This window comes from Vitis riparia, chromosome 1, assembly GCF_004353265.1.
Source record: "Vitis riparia cultivar Riparia Gloire de Montpellier isolate 1030 chromosome 1, EGFV_Vit.rip_1.0, whole genome shotgun sequence".
Classification (NCBI taxonomy): domain Eukaryota; kingdom Viridiplantae; phylum Streptophyta; class Magnoliopsida; order Vitales; family Vitaceae; genus Vitis; species Vitis riparia.
In genome coordinates, this window is record NC_048431.1 from 11,636,898 (window position 1) to 11,656,050 (window position 19,153).

Genomic DNA, 19,153 nt, shown 5'->3' on the forward strand with positions numbered 1-19,153 from the left:
ACTATGCAATTGGTAAACAACCTAATTAAGTTAGGATGGAATGTAGTTGAAAAAAGTTTAAAAATCGTCATATCAAAGGGTGGAAAAAAAAGTCTCAAACTAATTTGAAATTAGAAATAATGAAAGGTTATTCTATGGTTATCGACCTTGAAATATAGTCCTTAGAGTGGAGATGAAGAAGAATACTTTCTTGTCTATCTATCGCATATATAAATTGGAACATTGCTTCTAGATTCTCAAGGTTTTGAGGTGATTGACCATAAATTTCTGTTGTAATTAAAATATTAAAGCCTAAATATGTAATAACTCTAGCCAAGAAAAACCAATGATAGAATTACCATGGCTTTGTAGTATTTTAGGTTGTTGTTCTCTAAGATAATCTCTAATGTGTTTGTTTGTTTTTAGATTAAGATGATTAATTATTTGTTAAAGATCTTGAAATATTAAATTAAATAACTAAGGATAAAATATAAATAAAGATTTCCTAAATTATTAAAAAAAAAAAATTTAAATGTTCTAGATAGTTTCACAATTTAGTGTCAAATCCTTAGAAAGAAAGCACTATAAAACTAAGGTTTAGAATCAAAGCAAATTCATGACCAAATTGAATCTTAAGACCAATATTGCATCTAGAACTTAGATTTTTCATTTTTAAAATAGATTCTTAAAACCATTAAGTATAGGAGATTAATTAACGGTAAAAGGTTTAGCTTTTTAACCTTTTATCTTCTTGTAACTTTGTTTTGTAGTAGATAACTATGAGGAAGACCAAAATAACTAATGATCAAGAGTTACCAAGAATTACTAGTATCAGGAAATAACCTACCATATCATTCCCTAATACAACTAAGAAAGATAGGACTAAATATTCATAATTTGTGTAACTTAACCAGTCATTAATCTCATTATTATAATTCTTAAACCAATTAGATATGATGGTTAATTTTGATTTTAAATTGTATTCAATCAAAAGTCCATATCCATCTTTATAGATTTGGCTCTTAGATTCGTTAATAGTATGGTCAAATTATGGTAACTAGTGATCAATGTCTTCCTAAGAATCACTAGTAGCTTGATAAGAATCATCTGTAATTTATCTGGGGTGATCAAACGTAGAGGATTTATTCTTACCAATTAGAACTTGGAAAAAAAAAAATCAAACCATTCAATATGTTACCGTTTCTTGTCATTCATTTTTATGATTCTTGACTTTCAACATTTTTTTCAAGAAGAGAAATGAATCTTTTTCTCTATTTTTTTTCCTAAATAAAAAAAGTCCCTAGAAAATCTAAAAATTGAGTTTTTGTAGTTTCTACAAAAAAAAAACCCAACACGTGGAATATTCCTATTGGCCACTTATTATACAAATAATTACCTAAAAATGACTAGAAAATAATAAAAGTATGATTTCCAATTATATGAGGCCTACTTAGAGTGGATGGAGTGCCCAAGATGCAATTCTCGAGGTGGATGAGGTGAAACATCAAAGTGACAGTGTATGATTTGAAATAAGGGTAATTTTGAAATGGATTTCAAAATCATAAGTTGAATTTTGAAATTATTTCGAAACTATCCTTTAGTTCTACATAATTGTCTTTAGATGATCGTAACTTTTTCATTTCAGTTCCAATTTGCAAATCGTTTCAAGCATTGGACTCATGACTTCTTGATATGAATTGTCTCAAAAAGATCACAAGAAGTACTTTAAAAATCACATCAAAGTCAGGATATGTGTTGCTGCCAAGTTTGAGTTCTAAATTTCATTTTAAGCTTAATTGCATTTGCTTCCAACCCTCGTCCTTATAGTTGTTTGCCACCTTTCTTACTTCATAACATTTATTATTAGTATTTTATGCCCATGACTTACTCATTTCAACCTTTTTTGGAATTTTTATGCTTCACAAGTCCAAAATATCTTATTTATGCATATTTAACCCCTTCTACTTCCTTGGTTGAGAATGACATTTGCATTTAATGTTCTTTCCATCCCTTAAACCTGGAATTAGGCTTAAAATAGAAGTTAGATCTATAATAGGTTCTTAACATCAATTTGAGTTAAGTTAGATGATTTGAACTTTTTATACTCCATAAATCAGATCATATATGTGTCATTGGAGTGCATATTTTGGCTTTAATCAGTAATCCATTGATTCATGAAAAAGAATTATCCATTAAAGAGAAGAAATGAAGCAGAGACATTGGTCTAAGATGTAATAACTAAAGAGAAATGAAGAAAAAAAATGACCTATAGAGAACCTTCACTATGTAGAATAGGCTGAATGATGCTCCAACTTGTGAGTATTAGGCTTTGAAACAAAACAACACCACAAAAGTGAAACTAAAGAGTTGGCAATTGGTGTATATAATAATAAAATTTTACCTACAATCATTTCAATTTTTAAAATTGGTGTGATTTTTCAAGTAGTGACTTTAGTCAACAAGTGTTGTTTTCAACTCTAAGTTGATACTTACTAGAAGAATGGAAGGTAAACACTCACTACTGGCAAAGAACACTTGGACAATCCATACTCAATAAGGTAGGTGTGTAGTGGACTTACTTATGGTAGCTTCATCTATCTCTTTTAAAAGTTAAGATAATGGAGTTTTCACTAAGTCAAAAGGGGCACTTAAGAAACAAGTATCGTGTGAATGGCAAGTCATTCACTAATATGTAAAATCTGGACATTTGGAGAAAAGAATGTGGGATGAATCAATGATATTTATCCATATGAAAGTTCTAGAATGTTTTTTGAATCCAAGATAATGAAATCAATGTACATGATCATGCTACTATTAAGAACCCTAGATTACTTTGTTCTCATACCCTAGATCTCGTAAGGAGCATGCATCCATCCCTAGGCATCTCTAAATCTATCCAGTGAAATAAGATGACAATAAAAATCATTATTAATTAGAGATCCAGATATATGAACCCCATACTTGGATCTGAATGTTCCTAGATTAATTTCTTGCGATGAAGAGCATGTCTGAATAGTCTGGAGATCTCATACACCCAAGATCTCCCTCTCAATGACTTGAACCACGATCTTGACACTCTAAAATATAGACTTTTGAAATGGTGGAAACTTTGGCTCTCAATTTTTTCTTTCTAGAGGTGGAACACAACTAACTAAAGTCATTAGGAAACTCTAACCCTTTAAATGGATATTTATAGAGTTTCCCATTAAGGTTAAGTGGCTTGAGCCCATCAAGGCTTAGGTCATTTAATCCAACCCAAAACAAATCTTAATTGATTAATTAAACACATAGGGTCATCTAATTAATCAATTAGCCTAAAGACCTTATTCATTATCTCTTGTGCAACCTTGCATAATTACCAAAACACTCTTATTCATAAGAATGAACTTAGAGCCAATTCAACCCTTATAAACTGTGCCATTACAGTATATGAGCTCAAAGTGGGGACCACTTGGACCTATAAGAATACTAGTTCCCTTAGAATCCAATTTTAAAGTTGATTCAACATTTCACTAAAGAAAATCAACTACACTACAATACCTTATGTAAATAACAACGAGATGAAACTCAGGTCCATGACCTACTATCCATTGCATGCAAACTCCCCATGAACTAGTGTTCATAATCTAATAAGATAGTACTATCACCTATCAAGATTACCTTTCAAATCATTAAGTTATATATCTCACTTATTATGCGATCAATTAACATATTCTAACTCAAAGGTGCATATACTAAATTCTAATAAAGGAATTACTATGACCACAAACTTAATGATCACATGTCCTTTGGATCACCCAATAAGATACATTGTCTCAATCTCATGCGATATCATAGTGTCTCTATTGAAAATACCTATTATCACCAGCCTCCATCAATAGTGACCCAATCCATAGAGATATATGATCACTTTAGGGTCTTACTCATAGATCAAAGCTTCTGTTGATTTTGACATAGACTCAATATCCTCTCAAGATTGAGAGTCCATGTAGTATAGTAACTTGATGAATCATGACAATTGGTAGTTTTGCATTATAATTCACCTTAGGTCCCAATCTAGTGTACATCACATACACTAGTGCACTCACCATGGGAAACTCATCTCGATGGTCAAGACAATTCATCCATCCAATTAGGAGGTGGTGCACTATAGTTTCTACTGGATTGCTCAAATCCATGAATCAATTGTAAACAACTTATCTACTTATAATGAACCCATAACTTGTATATTTTATGCAACTTCTAATATACACAAGTCATGCACAATGTAAGAGACATAAGTTGAATGCTCAAATCAATGACAATACACCAAAATGATAGTAAAAGAATAGTTAAGTTTAACTTTATTACATCATGTCTTACTTTTAAGGGCTTAATCCTAATATTTACCACTGTATTATTTCTCCATAAATATAAGATATGAAATGAAAAAGTTTATTGAATTCTACATGAGGTGTTAAAAATTGGGGTGAAAATATTTGAATAAAAAGAAGTTCTTGAGATGACAAATAAAGAGATATCTGTAGGTTAATTAATTACGAGCCTTTTCAATGCTTATGTGTGTTTTTATAAAATAGAAAAACTTGGCTTACATGATATTTTGTTTTTATAGAATAAAAATTTTCTTATTGTTCAATAAAGATCATAAATGTAATTTCTAGTGAGGGGCCTCCTTGTATTAAAATAAATTGTGTTTTAATATGTTCACATTTAAAAATTAGAAAGTTATTCATATATTTTCAAGTTAAATACACTTTACCCCTCGTATTCAAAACTCAATACTTTATTTACAAACTTGTTAAAGAACAATGCTTCCCTTCTAATTTCCTCTAAACTTGTTAAAAAACTAATAAATAATTTTTTAAGGAAATAAATTAGGTTGAAATGTAAAGAAAAACACATGTTATCCAAATTCGAAGTTGTCATACTTTATAGTTATATGTGAAAACCACGAATAGCCATGTGAACACCTTTCTAAAATCAAAAATCGAAATTGGTGGTTGTCATATTTTAAGATCATTTGGAAAATTTTACTTCGAAACTATCAATTTAAAGTTAGTTATACTTAAGTTTGAACAAATGTTTGAACCAAATATAAAAAAGAGCAATCCCTTTAATAAATTTATAAAAAGTTTTAAGTGTGTGACAAAAGAAAGGAAAATCCATGGACTGACCTCATCCTTTCCACCTCATAGAAACTATGAGATCATTAAGGGTGTGGGTCGTGAATTGATCGTAGAACCTTGTTCAATAAGTTAAATGCATTGGTTGTCTGCTCTCAAATTGGGTAGTAAGGGTCAAAGAAGGGCAATCATTCATCCTTAAAACCAACATTCTTAAGACCAAAGAGTTGGGCAGAAAAAAGGGGGAAATCTCTTCGTTCCTAGTTTTCCTATGATTAGGTCCTCCGTAACCATGAGAATCCTTAATTAGAACGAGATTCCAACTTAGCACCTTTTGAGATTTTGAGAAGAGTTACTCTTTGGAGAGCACAATATGATGAAAGTTGTAAGTTGTGTTCAACTTGGAGTTATTGTCTATCATGGCCTTTACAGTAGAATTAGTTGAGGGGCTTAAGAGGTAGTGGCTTACCCTATGGCAAATGTCAACAATTCAAGTCCACTTATCTCCAACTCGTGAACTTAGTCAATACGAAGTTATATGATAACACTCAGTTTTTCTGATTTATCAGTTCAATCTATAATTTATCATTCATAAACACTGATAAAATCCTTCTATTTAGCAACACCTTAGGATGACATAACCTTAAATTAAAGTTAAGGATGAGGTCCAAACAAGATAATAGAGGAAAATATTATTTTTTCATGAGTTTGAGAGGCAGAACAATGACTTTTGAATGTGATAGAGTAAAATTTAAAACATGCCAAAAGGTTGAAGGGTAAAGTGTATTTAATCCTATTTTTCAAATATTTATATTTTTTACATCTTATTTCAATTGTTTTAATATAATTTTAAATTATATTTTACTAGATAACTTTCATCATAAAGAATTCTATATCATTTAAATTATGATGTCACTAATTTTAATGCCAAGAGAAAATCATTTGTACTAGTAAATATTGAACGAAACTCCCACTTCTAATCCAATAATATAATTGTTGTAGTAGTGTAGATTGAAATTCAGGATTGTAATGAATGAGAGTAAATTAGATAATTTAAGGAGTAGGTGAGTGTTCGATAAGCTAATTTAATAACTTAAAATAATTTAATAATTTAATTTAAGTTATTAAGTAAATTAAGTATATTTGGTAAAATAACTTAAAGTTAAAAACAACTTTAAATAATAAGTAAAAACAAGGTCTATATCTTCATTTTACCGTTTTATCCATATTTATCCTAATTACCTTTACAATCTCTTTTAATATTCCACAACCTTCGTTATTACTTGATTTTCTTTATTCTATGTTAGTATAATGATTTATAATAAATTTTAAATTAATTTTATAAAATAATTTTAATATTTAAAGTAAAAATTAAATAATAAATTTTAATTCAATAATTTAAATATAATTTAACTTAAAATCAACTTAAGTCATTAAAAAATAGATGTTAAATTTGATCAAACAACACTTAGTATATGCACAATATATACGTTAAACTATAATTTTAAAAATTAGAAAACAGGTTTTTTAATCTTTCTAATTTAGTATTGGAAAAGAACAGAGAAGAAAATAAATTGGTTCGTGGGCTAATGGGTAGGTTGGGTGAAAGGCATGGTTTGTTTAAAATTATTATTTTGTGGAATCCCGATGTGGGATCCTGTACATATTGGACACATGTAGTCTTGTTGAGCGCCGCTGAATCAGTTCTCCCTAATTCCAAGGTAGAAATTGATGATGTCACTGTTTGGAAAATGATGGCCATAAAAGTCCAACATCCATTTCACAGACGTCATGCTTTGACCAGTCAATTTCTGCCACGAATCTCTTCTCGCTTTTCTATATCATGCTTTCGACTTTCGAGCCCCCAATGCCATATTCTAATCACTTCCGCTGGTGTTTTGGGTGGACTCTAGCTATCCCCGTTTGTTCCCCAGCTTGACCGTTGTTTCCCGTTATAACTGGCGTCAGCCGCATAAAAGGTTTTGCTTGGATGCGGTGTACGCATTCTAAGATAATGTAGCTCTCATTCCCAGACGTGGGATTGGCGAGTCAATCAATATCATCATCATCATAATCATAGACTCATAGTCGTAATCATTTCTGGTGTTTGAATCCCACTTGGAGGTGTCCAGTCTTCAATCTTGCCTACAGGACATCAGCTGTTCGATGAAATGCCTGAGAGAACGCTCCTTCTCATTATAAAGGCTTATTCTAATGCTTCGAACAGTTCTCCACTTCTTTGATCATTATGGCTGATTGATAATGAGTGGCGGAAGGCGACGTTCACGCTTGGTCTGGCAGCGGGATCATTTGTCCGCTCTTGGGAATTTGAAAGGAAGCTTTTTGAAGAGTGCTGCAAAAGATAAAGAAAGAGCATTGAAACATTGAAAGCAAAGTAAGCCCTTTGTACACCCTATGGAAAAAAAGCTAATAGGGAAATGGCTTTAATATGTGCCACTTTTGTCTATGTTGTCTTTGGTAAGCAAAGCGGTGATTGTGTTAAAGTCAATGTAGGCGGGTGGTTTGGCCACCCATCTCTTTGGTCAAATCTCACTGAAGGGTTTGTTTTGGTTTTTTGGTTGATGCATGTAATTTGAAAACTTGCTTTTTTGAAGGTGATAAGTCTATTGTAATAGGGATGTTCCACTGAAATTGAGTGGATCCATACATAGAATTTAAAAGTACAATGCCATAGCCAAGGCTGGGCCAGTTACAGGAAATGGGTGCCACCATGACATATGATGGGGGACTATGAATTTAGGATTTCATGAATGATGCTGATGTGGTTTTAATAGCATATGGTGGTTGCCTTATCCTTTAATGACCCTATTCTTGATGATAGAGTTGTACACTCATCACATTAAGCACAATAGGGATTAGGAAGCTGAATGAATGACTTTTCAACTTGATTTTGTTCAATGAAATGCACAGCTTCCTGTGATCCAAATCATGCATCCCAAACTTGACGTGATATATTAGAAGGATAAGTAGGACTCTAAATATGAAATTTCATAATCAACTAAGAAACCCATGGCTATCACAATGAAACGCAATCTCACTGAACTTGCTTTTTTAGGTTAATACATATATTTACCTCTAGAATGCCAAGGATTACATGAAAACTTTTGTTAATTTCTTTGAAAAACAGAAAATTTAGAACGCAATGAAGTGTGGAATTCCGTTGAAATACATGAGAGTTGTTCACAAGTTTTAATTCCCTATTATTTCGAGAGAATGTGAATATCCATTCCCTTTTGATCTGAAAGTTATATTGCGTCCCTGAATATATACAGAGGACTTATAGGATCAAGATACTATAATAGAAGGAAAGTCGTAGGGTTGACAAAACCATGTTGACATAATCATGAGAGAGAGAGAGAGCGAGAGAGAGAGAGAAGACTTGTGACTTTCATCACCTGTTATTCAAAATGTAAATTAACCTCATTTTTCGATTTAACACAGTTTGAAAATGAATATAAGACTGACTGAGGAGCTTTGAAATGTAGTTTCTGCCCAACAGCAATAAAAAACAGTATTCTGTTTTGAATTTGTGATAATCCACTGGTGAATTATGTCCCCCTGCTCAATTTAGCATATTTTGGCTTTCTTGAGATGGAAGTTTGTTTATTATCTATGATCTGCTGCTCAGATATTTGTATTTCTTATTACAAAAAAATGTGTGGTAATTATCTTCCTTAAAAGATTTTATGAAAGTTTGGCAGCAATCTGGAGATATTTTTCGATTGGACCCTCCTCTATGCTCTTGTTATATGCATATATATTACTCTGTGATGAAGCAGGAGGAGCTGTGCTTTTTATATTTATTATTACATGTTATAGTGTAGCATATGTTGGTAGCTGTCGAAACCAGGAATAGATGTTTGTTTGTTTAAATCCATTAAGCAATGTGCAATACTTTCCCAACAAAGTAGTGTAAAGGATAAAGTATTTGTAACTAGAACACTGCATATAACATTTCAATTAGGGAGGAAACTGCAATTTGTTGAGAATAATTGGCCTACTAAGCACCAGCTGACTAATATGTTCCATTCAAACACAATTTCTCATCCATGTTATTTATCATAGTTGGTGCCTGTTTTTAACTAGGCAGGTGTCATAACACATTCTATCCTGTCATTCCCATTTACCTAGAACCATATTTTTGGTTGGTCCACCTGCTTTCACAGATTTTCAGTCCAATACTTCCCTGTTCTTTATCAGTCTTCCTTGGGAGAGGTTATAACTATCCGATTGATAGGATGTCTGGTCTAAATGACCTTTTAGGCCATAGTGGACACATCACATGTCTTCGTTAGTAATACCAATTGAAGAGAGCCATTAAAAGTGGATGTCATGAATCCATGATAATGATAGCCAGTGGTAGGAGGTCCAACAGTCCCAAAGTTGATGGAACACCAAAAGCTTCTTATGACTAATTGATAGGGGAGAAACTCCTTAGTTGGAAGACCCAACCATGCAATATACCTACTGGTCGAGGCAATTTTCGAATAGTATCTACAACCAAGGTCACCAACAAATTAGTTTAGTTATCTCATTTAATATCTGAACAGCTGCAGTCTTTGATGCTCTCTTGATTGATGTGAAGTTCTCCTTTGCAACTGGAGTTTCACATGAGGATCTGTAAATATATCCCAATCAATAATCGTATGGACTTGGAACAGAAGCTTCATAACAAGGGCAGAGGACCAAACTGGTTATTAATCACATTGGGACTTCTCTCTTGCATTGTGTTTTTCTTTTTTTTTTTAACCCTTATAGGATGCAAAAGCAATAGCATTGTGAAAGCTCTTGCTTGTTATTGTTGTTCCAGCAGGGAACTGTAACCCACAATATGATGTTTCTCATTTGTGATATTATTATTGTTATTATTATTATTATTTTGAATAATGATGCATACTCCTGAAATGTTTAAAGAAAAAATTCTTCTGTAGTTGCCATATCACAATTGATGTACGAGCGAGGAACTGTGACCCACAATATGATGTTCCTCATCTGTGAGATTTGCTATATAGACATGAGCTTTGTTTATTCACTACAATAGCAATCAGCACTTCTATATGCTTATCATTTCATCAAAACAGTAATTAGTACAAGATGCTTCCTTTTAAGTGGAGAGATTGGTGTGATGGCCTATATCATTCTTGGCAGCTGTTGTTGGAACCAAGCAAATGCTAAACCTGGGAAATAATGAGGATGTGAAACCTCTTTCAATATGTGGCCGAGGGTTTTTCTAGATAGGTTCACAAAATTCAAGCTTTATTTATGTCATTGAACAATGTATTGATGGCCCATAAAGTTGAGATTATACATCATGAATTGGTCATCATTGTGGCTATAACAGTCTATGCCAGATTTGCATCATCCTCGCATTCTGTTATTAGAAAATAAAAAGGAAGCCCTTTCTATTTACGTGCATTAGGAATGTGCCTACATCTTTCAACTTTTCTTATTGGGAAGGTTGCTTCAGGCATACTTCTTCCCTTTGTCTGCCATATGTTGTGTAGCTAGATTTGATTCTCATGAAGTGGACCTTAAAATGTATTTTCTTTTTCCTTCCTCAGGCAAATGCTTTAGAGCACACAGGTATTATATTCAAGAAAGTGGGCCATGCACTGAACCTACTAAAAAACAGATATAGTATGGCATCTGCAAGGTCGATGGAATGCAAGGCCTTCTTCCCCGACAACCACATGCCAGGGGAGCTGATGGACACGGATTCAGATAAACAGTCAATATGTGAACAATTTCTGGAACTGCCTTTTCAGCTTCCTACCCAACTTGATCAGCGAAGTGAATTGTCTGTGAAGAATCAAGATAATGGATTTTGAGTGGAAGCTTCTTCATATAATCATATATCTGTCATTGTAGCACTACTTCCTATGGGCCCAATAAGGTAGTTTTTTTTTCCCCCAGAAAAAAGGGACTCATGTTTATATAAAATGTGCTGCCTTTTTAAGATGCCCCAAATACACCCTTCATCATCTCTGAGAGAGTTGTAATCATGAGCTCTTTAAGATGCATTGTGAAACACCCAACCATTTCTATGGTAGAGCCATGCACCACGTTGAGGGAGCTGAAGCAAATTCATACCCAACTGCTCATTAACGGTCTTCTTAACGACCCTCAGCTTGTAGGCCAATTTGTAGCCTCCATAGCCCTCAATAACCCCAACAATCTCCATTATTCCAATCAAGTCCTTGATCACTCTCAGAACCCAACCCTCTTCACCTTCAACTCTATGATTAGAGCCCACTCCAAAAGTTCAACCCCTCATCGAAGCTTTCACTTCTATAGCAGAATTCTTCATTCCGCTGGCTATCTTGCCCCCGATAACTACACTTTCACGTTCTTGGTTCGTACCTCTGCTCAGCTATTGGCGCACGGGACTGGTTCATCTGTACATGGTGCCGCTGTGAAATATGGGTTTGAGCATGACCCACATGTTCAAAGTGGGTTGATTTACATGTACGCAGAATTTGGTGGCTTGGATGCTTGCCATCGGGTGTTTTCATCAATTTGTGAGCCAGATTTGGTGTGTCAGACCGCAATGGTGAGTGCATGTGCCAAGATGGGAGATGTTGGTTTTGCTCGGAAGCTGTTTGATAAAATGTCCCACAAGGATCCTATTGCATGGAATGCAATGATTTCGGGATATGCGCAATGTGGGCAGTCAAGAGAGGCATTGAGTTTATTCAATTTAATGCAAAGGGAGGGCGTGAAGGTGAATGAGGTGTCCATGGTCTCAGTTTTATCTGCATGCTCGCACTTAGGTGCATTGGATCAAGGGAGATGGGCTCATGCTTACATAGAAAGGAACAAGCTTCGAATGACTCTGACACTGGGAACAGCCCTCATTGACATGTATGCGAAATGTGGGAACATGAACAAAGCCATGGAAGTCTTTTGGGGAATGAAAGAAAAGAATGTATACACTTGGAGTAGCGCCATTGGCGGGTTAGCCATGAATGGAGCTGGTGAGAAGTGTCTAGAGCTATTTTCCCTCATGAAACAAGATAGTGTTCAGCCCAATGAAATCACGTTCGTTTCAGTTTTAAGGGGCTGTAGTGTGGTTGGACTGGTTGAGGAAGGTCGTAAGCATTTTGAGTCAATGAGTAAAGTATATGGGATTGAGCCTCGGCTTGAGCATTATGGCTGCATGGTTGATTTATATGGTCGAGCTGGTCACTTAGATGAAGCTTTGAACTTCATCAATAGCATGCCCGTGAGGCCTCATGTGGGTGCATGGGGAGCACTACTTAATGCCTGTAAAATCTACAGAAATATGGAAATGGGTGAACTTGCATCGAGAAAGATAGTAGAGCTAGAGGCCAAGAATCATGGTGCCTATGTGCTGTTGTCTAACATTTACGCTGATTCCAAGGACTGGGACAGGGTGAGTAATGTGAGGCAGACAATGAATGTTAAGGGCGTGAGGAAGCAGCCTGGATGTAGCGTTATAGAGGTTGGTGGTGAAGTTCACGAGTTCTTCGTTGGGGATAAATCCCACCCAAGATATGCTGAAATCCAAGTAATGCTGGGAGAGATCTCTAGGAGGCTGAAATTATCAGGGTATGTAGCTAACACAAACCCTGTGTTGTTTGACATAGAAGAAGAAGAGAAAGAGGACGCTTTGTGTATGCATAGTGAGAAGATTGCCATTGCTTTCGGTTTGATCAGTTTGAGTCCAGATGTGCCCATTAGGATTGTGAAGAACCTCAGGGTTTGTTGGGATTGCCATGATGCCACAAAAATGATCTCCAAAGCTTTTAACAGAGAGATTGTTGTGAGGGATAGGAACAGATTCCATCATTTCAGAGATGGGGATTGTTCTTGTAAGGGCTATTGGTGAAATCTAGTTTCATTTACCATCTTCACTATTTTGATCCACAAGTTTAGGTGGGCTTCACTACAAGCCCATCAATTTCCTAATGCGACCATAAACGTTGTTTCCATTGAAGGCAAATGATAAATATCTAAATACTCAATTGACATTCCCTCCCAATTTCATTGCTAAAAAGCCTAAAACTATGGTCATGGTTTGTGTGCGCCACTGCCCACGGCCCCCATGCGTGAAAAGCGATGGTGGGCCGGGCAAAAATTAATTGCCCACATGGATTTTGTCGACCCAATTTCTGAAAATGAGCTCACGTGTTGATAAATGGTAATCCAGGCATAGACCATTTTCATATAGGTGCATTGCACTTTCGGCACTCTTATTATCATGATCTCAAGTCATGTCATGCTAGATTTGGTACGAGCACACTTCCATCTCAATGCCGTCAGTTTCAGGGGACTCCACCTCTTGAGTTAAATGGAATCATGTGCTTTCACATTTGGACCACTTCCCCTCACCAAATTCTTCTCTTATTAGTCAGTCTCTTGTTTATCTTTTGCAGAAGAAATGCTTCTTGAGGAGCCTTCAAGGGCTTTCTGAAAAGCAGAGGAGATAATATCTTGAGGTGATGTTAAACCGCTCCATTCACATGCCAATTTTGACCGTTATCGAAAGTCTCTGGAAGGAACCCAACATCTTGGACTATTTCACCCTGCAGAAGCAAAGCAGCAAACGCAATCTGTAATCTCATTCATAACTGACAAAGGAAGATTGAAAATCTTCATCTCAGTCAATTCAGTTCATGTATTTAGCTAAATAAATGTCACGGTTGATCAAAGATGGGGTTCTATTAATCTAATCAAATTGTAGCTCACATGGACTCACCCCATTGTGTGAAAACTATGAAGAAGTGACCTTGTGTAGAAAACTATCCTCAGCAGAGATATTTTCTTTTGGGGGTAGGAGGGATGTTAGGTGTGGGTGCCTAACCCTTGTACCTGTGAGAAGGAAAAAGAGGCCTTGGAATGTAAGGCTGCTCAAGTCTACATTCAATTTGTTCTTTTTCCAACCCCAACTTTTCAACAAAACTGCCTGAAAACCCCAATCGAATTTCAGTTTAATGGAGGAAGATATATAGCATTAAAGATAAACTAATTAATGGCTACTTGCATTGTGGGCTGGGTGAAAATTCCAGCACAGTTGAACGGAATCCAATTCTTCTGCCATGAAAACCACAGAATACTGTCGAAGATTTTACTGGGTGATGCAACACTGCGCCACAGACATATGTGGAAGTTATTTAAAGGTGATGGGAGTTTGAAACTTGAAGCATTGCCACCTTAGACTTCAAACCTACAACGGCCGGGTCCCATGAAAGCCCTCCTTTACCTAATTCTAATTAAAAAGAATATATGTTGTCATGGGGAGAGAGTCAGGAGTGGCTTCAATCTTTTGCCATTTTTTTTCCTCAAATGGAGGTGGGAATAAATCATTCTAACACAGTCCAGTGGAATCCAAATCTTCCACCATAATCCATGTGGGAACACTTTTTCCCAGTGTCTCAGACTTGGCTCAACACCAATGGAGTCCCAACTTTGAATTTTTCTTGCCTCATATTCAGCGTCAAGTGTCTTAGAGAAACTGTTCCTTCCATACCTTATGACAACACAAAGAATATGCAGTGCTGACTAGTGCTTCACAATCTTCACACTGCCTTTATGAGACCCACAACTTGTGTCAGTAATAACCTTTGAAATCAAAATTCCAATCAGAATCCCATGCCTTTTTCTCTTGTCAAATCTTCTAATAATTCTCCAGCCTTAAGCAATAATCATCATGGAATAACAAAAACTGGGCAAAGTCAATGATTCTCAGAGCATCAACGTCTCCATTACTGATATTCAGTCTTCCCCATCTGAATACTTCAAATGTGAGCTCACCCAAATCCTTTAATTTCTTCCTTGCACGTCTCTCCCTTCTGACAAATGGGAAGAAAAATACAAAGAAAACTGTGATGTAAGTGCAAGTTCTTCGATGAACAAAGTCAAGTACAGCTTTTACTTTGGCAGCTCCGGACCGACTTCGGAGAGAGTTTATTATTCATTCAGAGTATGCATGTGTCTTCTGGAAGCAACTCTTGATTTTTAATTTTGGCCATATGTGTGACCCCATTTCCCACCAGATGATTTTTTTTTTTTTTTTTTTTTTAAATTTAAGTGATATTATTATTATTATTATTTTTAAAAAGACACTTTTACAATTGTCTTTCCAAACTAGATTTTATTATCAGTACAATTTTATAAATTAATTCATATTAAAAATATTTTAATGTGAATAATTGTAAGATAAAATAGACAATTTTAACATAAATATAAAGTGTTACATTTTTATAAATAAATTCAAAACTATAAATTTATTTTTTATTTTTAAAAAAATACTTGTAATTGTGTAAAAGGAAACCTCACGAGATTCATTGTTCAATAACCCATTTGCCTGGGCTCCAAGTGGACCGAGTTGTACTGCCTAAAAAGTCGAGTCTTACTAAATTCGCTCATCAATATGTTCTATCTATATCAAATCGAAAATAAGCTTGTGGACAAATTCAAATTCCTACTAGGTATCATCCTTCCCACGACCTATCAAATAAAATAATTATTTTATAACTTATAAAATATAAGTTATTTTACCAAAAAAAAAGAGAGATCAAAAGTTAAATATTTCAAAGTCAGAAAAAAAAAACATTAATTACTAATGTAACATAAATAACTATTCATAAACTCCAACTTTAACTCTCCAATATATTTTAATAATTATAAATAATGATAAATCTATTAATCTAATATAATTTAGAACATAAAAAGATAAGAATTCTATCTTATCATTTTCTATATTTTTTATTTTAATAGAATAATAAATAATATAATTAAAGATAAATAAATAATGTATGGATTTAGGTTTTGACAAGATTCCCAAACCTTTGGCTCATGCCAATGCACCCTAATTTTTTTGGGTTAGTATTTTTTTTTTTTTTGTGATAATCAATTAAAAGGGATAAAATAAACACACTCTTTTTATTAAAGAAAAATATCCATTTTGGATAAGAATGTCCTCTTTTCTTTTTCTACAAAATATGATTTTTTTTCTTTTTAAACATACATATAAATAATGAAAATGTTCGAAGGTATATATATATAAAAGAATAAGTTATTCTTCAAAGTTAAAAAATAAGAGAGATTAGTTTTAAAAATCTGAATCTTTTCATCCCTTTCAATCAATTAATCATTTTTTTTTTAAACCCAAGCCTAACATGTTCAAACTTCGAACATGACAACCTATTACAACTGAACAATTTGCAAGGTACTTAATGTGCAAATGTGGTATGAAAAATAAGAGGAGTCACTTTCAGGCAGGGGTCCAGATTTTGTGTGGGCAAAAACCTAAGAAGTCCTTAAGTGAACCCCACCCATAAGGCTGGCCGTGAAAAGAGAGAATCATGTAGCAGCATGTTTGGGGCAAAGTTGGCCAAATTCTGCTCAATAAGATTTCAACCGGCCACCAGAATAATATCGCGTGGTATGTCCACTGTCGCATATTACTTTTTAAACATTTTCTTTAACAATTTTTTCTTGCCTCAAAACCTTTCAAATAGTAATAGTAAGTGTTCACCAAGCACTTGTAGGTGAGGAGGCAAAGATGATGCGGAGAATAGCCATGCTTTATAACATTTTGTTCATTCGCGAGAGGAAAAGAAAAGGGGTGGATCCTCAAGTGTACTAGAGTGTAATGGGAATGAGAGCAGAAAAAGAATGGAGGGGGAATACATAATGGTATGGATAGGGGAGGCTTCAGCTTCAAAAGGGTACTGGAAAAAAGGAAAAGTGAGAGCATTTTGTGCGAGGAAGATGCCGATTTTCAGAATAAGGAATTTCGGGTTGCATGGTGAGCAGTGATTGAGATATCAATCACTCTTTTACTTTTTTTTGCACATAAACAGGGACAAGAGGGGCCAATCTAGAAGGGTGTAGACACATGGACAACATTGATTCCATTTCCATCTTTATCTCTCTATTCTCTTTTGTGCTCTTACATCCATAAGCTATGCATCTTCCTCATTCCTTCCAAATCACTTCCTCACCTCTCCCTTGGCATCTCTCTCCCTCTCCGCTCCCCTCTCTCTCTTCTTATTTTTAAATTTATTCATCATCCTTGACTAATTAATGACGTCATGATTTTTTTTTCTAAAATTCTCCTTTATAGAACAATAAATAAATAAATAAATCATGCTGCATGATATGCTCTCCATCAAAGGAGCAGTGGCACGCAGCCCAAAGCCACACACAGCCTCTTGAAAGCCATGTATTGGTGTAGGAATGCCGCCTTCCTCCTAATCAATTATCCTCTTGTTTCCGTTTTCAATATGATTTAAGGTACTAAATCCTAACATTTTACAAAAAAAAACAAAATGAAGAAAGAGATAGTCGGCGGTGGCTCCGGGAAGTCACATGGCCGCGTAGAAAAAGAGAGGATCAAAATGGACCCCCCCACCTCCCCGGGACATGAATAATAATAATAAATCCAGATTGGTTGAGTGTGACAACATCAGAATCAATAATAATAATAATAACAATTTTTCTTAAAAAAAAAAAAAAAACAGTGGTAGTAACGTGAGATGCACTGCAGGTTGGATCCTCACGAGAAAAGTGTAAACCCTATTTGGCACTGCCTTATTCAAAGCTGTCTTTCCCATTTTCTATGCACATTCATTCAAAGCTTATTTATTACTCATTTACTCTCTCTCTCTCTCTCTCTCTCTCTCTCTCTCTCTATCCTCTCTTCGACCACTTCAACCAAGCTGTGATTAATGTTTTTCATCCTCCACTGATCATTGGAGTGGAAAGTAAAACAACTTTTTTCTCAAATTTAAAATTACTGAAGACATTGACATATTTTGTCATTGAGTAACTAAATAAGATATGCTTTATATACAAGTATAAAACCTCTTGTATGGAATGGGTTCCTAACCTTATCATTCCAAATCCAAACTACTCTTTTGGATTATATTAATATTTTTCAAGGCTATTTTATTACTTTCATTATTGGCAACCACGTACAATATTCTATTATATATCATTGATGACCTACTTTATAAATTTCACACGATTGAGTTATGCCACCACCCTACATAATCAACTACTTTTCAAAACATGGCATGGTAGGTCTTCTCTCTTTAACATAAATGTCTACTTTTGAATCAATACCTATAATATGTGGATACCAACTTAATTGTGACACGTTTGTAATTAAGGCAATCTAATCTTAAGAAGAATACATTTGGTCAATGGGCATTTTAGACAATCACACTATTTGAATTTTTTTAATTTTATTATCATATATATGATATTTCTTCAAATTTGAAAAAATAGTACCTTATAGAACACTTGGATTTTTCTTTTAAGTAGTAAAGACAAAAGAAATATGTTTTTTTTTTTTTTCAAAAGTAGTGTTTGTTTTTTGAATAAGTAGAAAAAGTTAAAATATTTTATTTTTTCTATTCAATTAAAAGTAACATGTTGATATTAACCAATATAATTAAATCAAACCCATTGATAACAAGTTTACTTTATTTGTGACATCTCACATTGTATAAGGGGAGAAATTTTTAGCGCTATATTAATATGAACTATTCTTAACCCTATAAATACGTTTTAAAAATCGTGAGGATCTCTTTGGGTTTAAAGTGAACAATATTTATATGGTTGGAAATGAGTTATTATAAATTATATGAGTCAATTCTTAACCCTGATATAGAGGTTTGTTTGGTTTTGTAATGGGTTTGGGAGTATAATGAAGATGTTATGTGGAAAAGTTTCTAGCGTTATATAAGTATGAATTCCTTTTAATCTTATAGATGATTTTTAAAACCGAGAGTTTTTTTTTGTTTAAAATGGATAATATTTATGTGATTGAAAGAAGTTTGTTATATTAATTATGTTGATTAACATCAATAAATTTTAACTATTTTAATTTTTTCTATATAGTCAAAAAAACAAAACATCAACTAAGTAATTCTTAAAATAACCAAAACGTGGAATTTTAAAACAAGAACTAGATAGTATTTTAGGAATTTATTTTAAAACAAGTTGGGCATACCCTTAACAAAAGATAGCAACATTTAGCATGCGTGCACTAAGAAATG

General features: G+C 34.1%; 1 protein-coding gene across 1 annotated transcript; it reads left to right on the top strand.

Moving 5' to 3' along the window:
• The first annotated feature begins 6,882 nt into the window (after positions 1-6,882).
• Positions 6,883-12,997, top strand: LOC117919537 (putative pentatricopeptide repeat-containing protein At5g40405). Its single transcript, XM_034836732.1, has 2 exons — positions 6,883-7,497; positions 10,685-12,997. Exon 2 carries the CDS (start codon positions 11,125-11,127, stop codon positions 12,970-12,972), a length of 1,848 nt encoding a protein of 615 aa, XP_034692623.1. The 5' UTR covers positions 6,883-7,497; positions 10,685-11,124; the 3' UTR covers positions 12,973-12,997.
• The last annotated feature ends 6,156 nt before the right edge of the window (positions 12,998-19,153 follow it).